At 38.7% G+C, this 7,373-nt stretch overlaps 1 protein-coding gene across 3 annotated transcripts; it reads left to right on the top strand.

Moving 5' to 3' along the window:
• The first annotated feature begins 3,327 nt into the window (after positions 1-3,327).
• On the top strand, positions 3,328-6,399 carry LOC130724383 (uncharacterized). Of its 3 annotated transcripts, XM_057575602.1 has the most exons (5): positions 3,328-3,712; positions 4,740-4,977; positions 5,754-5,915; positions 6,097-6,125; positions 6,238-6,399. In XM_057575602.1, the coding sequence occupies exons 1-3, from the start codon at positions 3,389-3,391 to the stop codon at positions 5,900-5,902; spliced, it is 711 nt and encodes a 236-aa protein (XP_057431585.1). In that variant the 5' UTR covers positions 3,328-3,388; the 3' UTR covers positions 5,903-5,915; positions 6,097-6,125; positions 6,238-6,399. The 3 variants fall into 3 exon arrangements, with proteins under 3 accessions (XP_057431585.1, XP_057431584.1, XP_057431583.1); XM_057575601.1 differs by lacking the exon at positions 6,238-6,399 and having other exon boundaries at positions 6,097-6,236; XM_057575600.1 differs by lacking the exon at positions 6,238-6,399 and having other exon boundaries at positions 5,754-6,190.
• Positions 6,400-7,373: the final 974 nt, after the last annotated feature.

Below are 7,373 nucleotides of genomic sequence, written 5' to 3'. Positions count from 1 at the left end.
TACGGTTAATAAAGTTTCATCTTGAATACGGTTAATAAAGTTCCGTTTTGAATACGGTTAATAAAGTTCCATTCAGAATACGGCAAATGATTTTTCATATTGAAAATGGATAATGATAAACCGTATTTGCAGTGAAACTCCATTAACGACCTAGGCTGAACTGACTCATACCCATACTCATTTCATACCATTTCAGACAACATAACCTCTAATTAATCATCAATCGACTACCCTAGGGTTGAATAATGCTCCTAATTTAAACTTAAATGAAATCAAAACGGTTAAAATCAAAACTTGCGTGTTGAATGGAATGAGGACTCGATTGAGCTTTGATGGAGGTTTGATGATGATGAGAGTTGAGCTTTGAAGGAGTTCTGGTGCAGGAACGAACGATTGGGACTGATTTCAAGCTCGAGTGATTTGGGGAGGGAAAGGTGAGGGTTTGAAAAATGCTGAAAACGGGTCGCTCGCTCGTTGTTTATACGTTTTAATACAATACGGTAAATTATTGTTCATATTGAAAACGGCATATAATATACCATATTCTAGTCAGGGGGGACTTTACGGTAACTTCCGCACTTTAAGTGGGGTGCAAAGCCTAAGGGGTGGGGCTCCAAACCCAATTCCCGTTTGAATGGGAGCTGGATGGTATCGTGATTGGGGCACACAAACTGCATGTCAATCTTCTCAGATTTGACAAGGGTGCAACAAAGGAAAATTCTTGTGCAGCGTCTAATCTTGGAAAACTAGTGAATGGGACGAAGAGGCAAGTGCAACCGGCGAAGCATTCAGAGGTTAGTGCAAGAAGATCTTATGCGCAAGCTGTTATAGGAGAGCAATCTCCTAGTCTTTCTAGAAGTTCTTTGGGTGACGAGTTACTCGGTAGTCCAAAAGAAGTATGGAATGGGCCTTAAATTCCTCCGGCGGCGACTTGGCTACAAAGAAGTTTGGTGGGTGTGATCTAGAATCAAGAGTGGGTTCCTTCCCTGGAAGATGCTTTCATTGTGGAAGGATTTGCCACTATTCAAGTATGATATCTTGGGGATTATTTGGTCTTGTTGTCGGGTTTGGAGAACATAAATCTTAAGGAGGTTCTTGCTGGTTCCAAGGCCTGGGTGAACAAAATCTTTGACGTGGTCTACACTTGGTCTCCAACAGTGGCGTTGGATCACCGGGGTACGTGGGTTAGATGCTCTAGGTTACCGATTAACATGTGCACCAAAGAGTGCTTTGCTCATCTAGTGCAACCGGTGGGTTCTTTGATCTCAGTTGATGATGTCACACTATCTTTTCCTCATTGGTCTATAATTCATCACTTTGCTACCTTATGTCTCCATTTTCTCATTTGGATTGCTAGTCGATATGAAACGACAAGATTGTCATGTGAAGGGTCAGTGTTGTTGATTGTTAGTGTCTCAGAACAGTTAGCTTCAATTTCATGTTTAGCTTTAGTACGACAAACCTAAAAAATGAGAGGTAGAGAGAGCGGGGTAGAGAGAGAAAGAGAGAGAATAGGAGTCGTGGTGGTCTAAAATGGGAAAACGAAGAATTGGGTGGCAAGAAAACTCAAGAGGGATTAGGGCACAAGGGAGTGTGCAGAGCTAGAGAATGAGGTGACATAACCTCCTACATTTTTACTCGTTTTCTAGATGACTTTGGAGAGAAGGATATGTGGGGGGATTTCCAGAAGTATGGGAGGGTGTGAGAGGTGTACATTCCGCCAAGGAGAGACAGGAAAGAAAATAGATTTAGCTTTGTTAGGTTCTTGAATGTTCAAGATCCAAGGAGGTTTGAATGGGAGCTGGATGGTATTGTGATTGGTGCACACAAACTGCTTGTCAATCTTCCCAGATTTGACTAGGGTGCAACAAAGGAAAATTCTCGTGTGGCGTCTAATCTTGGAAAACCAATGAATGGGACGAAGAGGCAAGTGCAACCGGCGAAGCATTTAGAGGTTAGTGCAAGAAGATCTTAAGCACAAGCTGTTACAAGAGAGCAATCTCCTGGTCTTTCTAGAAGTTATTTGGGTGACGAGTTACTCGGAAGTCCAAAAGAAGTATGGAATGGGCCTGAAATTCCTCCGACGACGACTTGGCTAAAAAAGTTGATGGGTGTGATCAAGAATCTAGAGTGGGTTTCTTCCCCTGCAAGATGCTTTCATTGTGGAAGGATTTGCCACTATTCAAGTAAGATATATTGGGGATGATTTAGTCTTGCTGTCGGGTTCGGAGGACATAAATCTGGAGGAGGTTCTTGCTGGTTCCGAGGCTTGGGTGAACAAAAAATTTGACGTGGTCTACACTTGGTCTCCAACAGTGTCGTTGGATCACAAGGATACATGTGTTAGATGCTTTGGGTTACTGATTAATATGTGGACCAAAGAGTGCTTTGCTTATTTAGTGCAACCAGTGGTTCTTTGATCTCAGTTGATGATGTCACACTATCTTTTCGTCATTGCTGTATAATTCATCACTCTGCTGCCTTATGACTTCATTTTCTCATTTGGATTGCACCCCTTGTATTAAGGTTGAATACAATTTATTTGCTTATAAAAAATAACCAGGTGCTTCTCGATTCATTGAGTAGTATTTTTTATTTCATAAGCATTCATTGAGTACTAGTATCGCAACTAAATCTAGACGTCTACAACAAGATCCATCCACATGGATCAAAGTATGAGGCGCCAGCATGTTTAGTAATGACGTGTTTAAGAACTCTTCATACTATTAATTTTTTTATCAACGACTTAAATGTTGTAAGATTATAACCGAAATAACATTAATTTACATATGTCAATTATACATAATACATTATATAATATCGACTTAACGATGATTTGTGCAACAAAAAATATAAAGTATTAAATAGTATATGAGCATTAAAGTTGTGCATATAAGATTATATGCAATCAAGGCCGCATAATTGGGATCTAATTAATCAGAGCCGTCGACGCAGACCAGAGTTGGGTTTGGCACCCCACTTATGGGGCTTGGCACCCCACTTTATCAAATACGGAATTTAAAGTTCCGTATTCTCCATATTGAATACGGAACTTAAAATTCCGTACTGTATTTAAGTATGCGTGTCACATTTTCAACCATTCATTATATACTAAAATAGATACGGAATTTTATTTTCCGTATTGATATGGAAATTTAAATTCCGTATCTGTTTTAGTGGGGTGCAAAGCCTAAGGGATGGGCTCCAAACCCAACTCCCGACGCAGACACTGAATGTCGACGGGCTTCTTTAGTGACCCACCTCGCAGAAAAAACTCGCTATGCATCAAATCGCGGGACCCACCTTTGATGCAATATTAGCATTCTCTTCACTTCACAGTTCACACACAACACTCTCTCTGGTTCTCGCATCGTGGTTGCGATCAACAATGGCGGAGAGCACTGACAGCAACGGCGTCTACGTCGACCACGAACAACAAGAAGACCAACAAAAGCCGCCACCGCCGCCGCTGCAGCAGCGTCGGAGAAAGCATGGACTGGTGACAACGGAGACTTTACCCGAGGTCCTCAACCGTCTCGTCACCGACATCCTGTTCCCGGGACCAGCCGACGACGCCTCCCTGCTTCGCCGGATCAAGGCGTCCGTCGCCGGCAACGCTCCTCTCCTTCCGGAAGCTTCTAGAAACTCCGCCAGCCACGTCATCGTCTGGACTCGCCGCGGCAGCCCCCTCCGCGCGCTTCTCGTTATCTCCGTGAGGATCATTCAATTTGATTATGATTTCAGTTTTTTTTATTGATTGAATCGGGTTTTCTAACTGTTTTAACAACCTTCTAGCGTTTATAGATCATGATATGATTTTAATTTCTTCACGCGTTTCTTTGAATTAAATAATTTTGCTCCAAAATAGATGAACTTGTGAGTTATTCGTCTATTTAGTGTTTTTTTTTTAATAATTATAAGATTTTCATTGTTTTTCCTTATTATGTTCTGTTTTGAAATTTTTGCTAAAGAAATCATTTCAATAGAGAACAAACTGAGAATAAAGGCAGCATTTTTATAATTACTAATGAAAAATATGACAACTGAAGTGAAATTAGAAAACAAATCAAACACTGGGATTGACAAAAGAGGGTTTATGTGCATTTTCAGTTTTTCACCCACGAAGGTTAGCTCAAGCGGTAAGAGCTAGGAGACATAAGGGTTGAGTGAGATGAAGGGTGAAGGGTCCAGGGTTCCAACCCTGAGGAGGGACTAATTTACTAACATTACTAACAACTAACATTTGCCTATAAAAAAAGAAGTGCATTTTCACATGTTGAGCTAAGTAGTCAAGAAAATTTATGAAAAGGGATGCATGCATTGTTAATAGCTTTGAAGTGACTAAGTAAAGACTGTATCTACCATTTAGTTTTAAGTGTATCAAAATTAACACTGATCTAAAAGTGGATACATGATACATCCTTGCTTATTTAAGAGAAAAACTCAAATTAGAGGAACATTAACTTGAAGGTTTGAATCACTAGATTTCATAGCATGCAAGATTGCTCAAGGGGAAACTATATGAAGGGGACACTTGATTATTAGTTTTTTAGTCATGTCCTTTTGAATTTTTGTAATCATATTTATAATGAATACAATTCATATATGCCTGCTCAGTGGATATATTAGGCAGCTCACTTTTCGGTCTTCTGTATAATATTCTTATCAAGGGAAAGGTGTATGATAAATTTATCTTTTGCTTTGAATGTGTAAGAAGTTCCCCCCTCTTACTGCTGCAGGTTGGGGCTGTTACTTTCGTTGCTCTGACAGGGCTGCTTGTGTTTATGCTTTTCTTTCTGGCGGCGACCATAAATGCCGTTGTTATATCGCTGCTGATGTCTTTGGCAGCAGCTGGAGGGTTCTTGGCTCTTTTCTTTGCTCTTGCTACAGCTATATATATCGGAGCATTATCAGTAGCCATATTTGTGATCTCCTTCACTGCATTTTGGACAATTGTGGCTGTTCTGATAACCGCAGGTAACAAGTTGTTTGGTCACCTAATAGTCCTTTTCTCCTTTACTGTACATATACCATGTTTTAGGTTTGTCGTTTGCTTACATTGTCATGAAAACTTAAATCAGTTGTGTAAAATCAATGGTTGGAGCATTGCTTTAGACGATTTGCTTCTACGTAGGATCTGTGACTTTATAAATTGCACCCTTTTGTTGCGATCAGGAAGACATTATATCATAGTAATCACTTTACAAGTTTTGTTGTCCTTCGGTCCTTCCCCTGTATAGAAAAAAGGACATGTATCATGTATGTACTAGCAGTAAGATTCCCCCCCCCCTCCCTCTAGGTGGAGTCAGCTGTATGCATGATCAAATAAATGTTTACAACTTCACATTTAACTGCACTGGTAATGGATTTTCTTTCAGCAAAAAGATCACCAACTGAACTTTGAATGAGTATGGATTTTATATGTCCACTATTTGAATGTTGCTTCACTCAGCCACTTAACAGTAAAAAAAAGAAGTTGCCATAGACCAGCGATGACTGGTGTGGTCGATGCCTTCCTTAAAATATCAACAATCGTAGACTATTTATGTGAAGATGAAAGCCATTAGGGATATTTTGGGGCATCTCTAACTTAATTGCAACTAATTTTGTTCTCTTCATTCTAAAACATAAGAGATTGTATTGATATTTCCTTAATGAATTTCTATAATATTTCTCTTTATATCTTTTCGGGTTTTCTTTTCTGTGAGTTAACACTGTAATGTTCCTTGGACATGGAAATCAATCTGTGCCAGGCTGGATGGGATTCTTTTACACTGTTTGGCTGATAACAAGAAAGAGTCTCGGGCTTGCTAAACACTCACTGAGCGTGACTAGCTCTGCGATTTCAACCTACACTACTGCTCGGCATGCCCGCCACCAAATACACAAAGATTCAGATTAGGTGATAATGACAGGTATTTGCTTATGTACAAATCTTTAGTTACATTAGCATGCTTTGTAATGAGACAAGCTTTTGTTATGGGCAAGATGCCTGCCTTGCCTTGTTCCTTCACCTTCCACAGTTTGTTTTCGATGCCTATATTTTGTTTTGTATTTATGAACTGATAGATGTTTGATAACTGATGAATAATACAGGTTATTGTCTGTTGTGTTTGAAGTTTGAGGTATGTATAAAATAGTGTTTTTCTTCCTTAGCCTGTTGTACAACATATAACAGTATGATTTTACACTTAATGTGTTACTGGTGTAATTTTGAAACGAGTTATATTTCTGCAGACTCTGTGAACAAAGATGCACATGGGACACTAGTATAGCTACACATATGATAGTGGGTTTAATAATGTCATATTATCATATATGATTCCACCACTTGGATGTAATCAAAACTTGCTTTTGACAAAAACAGAAGTATCAATAAAACTTGGAACAATGGGAACCTTTCAGGGAATTTGGGTGAGCATTTGCAAACTAAATTTTAGATGATATTGATTTTGAATTGAAGTGAATATGAAGTCAAATGATTTGTTTTTTTTTTTTTTTTTTGTTTAAAGTGATTTTGAACCAAAATATGAATCTTGAACAAAGTAGCAAGTATGAGTTGCTCTTGCTCTTAAGGTTCTAGGATAAACTTGTGTTGAGTCAAAAAGAAACAAAAGACTCACTAAAAGTTAGATACAAATAGTAAAGGCGTTACAACCTCAAAAAGCGATTCACTGGGTGGCCACATCATAAGGAAGACAGCTGATTTGAATTTCATGCGTTATGTTTAGCCATGCTAAATGTGGCTATGTCATATGTGAACCACAGCTAAAAAGGAAGCTGGTAGACACAATTTTGTGAGATTAACTTCATGATGATCTTTGTTTGAAATATTAGAAGGGAATCATAATCATTGTCATTATTCAGTCTATATTTGTTTTATGGTTTACAACATTGCAAACTTTGGTTCACAACATCTCAAATGAAAAGTAGAGAAGGATCTCTATTTGGATTTGTGTTTGGTGAATCCAACTAGTGCATTGTCGTTTGGAGCTGAAATCAAGCAGAAGCTCCATCGTTGGAATGGAATAAATGTAGGATCATATCGGAGAGAGTTTATACTCATATTAGCACTAAGTGCATTAACTATTAAATCATTGTTTGAAACCTTGATTTCATGCTAGATAGTAATATACACTTAACTTGTGTTGTGGCATTGACTTCATCGAACCATAATTTACAGTTTGTTTTGCAATAACCATGAGCTTCTTATGGAAACAACACAGACGAATTGATGGCGTTTGTTTTTTTTTTTCTCCGGTTAAAGGAACTTGGATTAATCAGCTTAAAGCATCACCTAATGGCAATCAATCTAGGGGATCTTTCTACCAAAATTAAACTTAGGGGATATCAAACACCAAAAAGCAAAAGAT

Source organism: Lotus japonicus, chromosome 6 (assembly GCF_012489685.1).
Source record: "Lotus japonicus ecotype B-129 chromosome 6, LjGifu_v1.2".
NCBI lineage: Eukaryota > Viridiplantae > Streptophyta > Magnoliopsida > Fabales > Fabaceae > Lotus > Lotus japonicus.
Note: the sequence above shows the minus strand (reverse complement) of the source record. Positions and strands in the feature narration are given on the sequence as shown.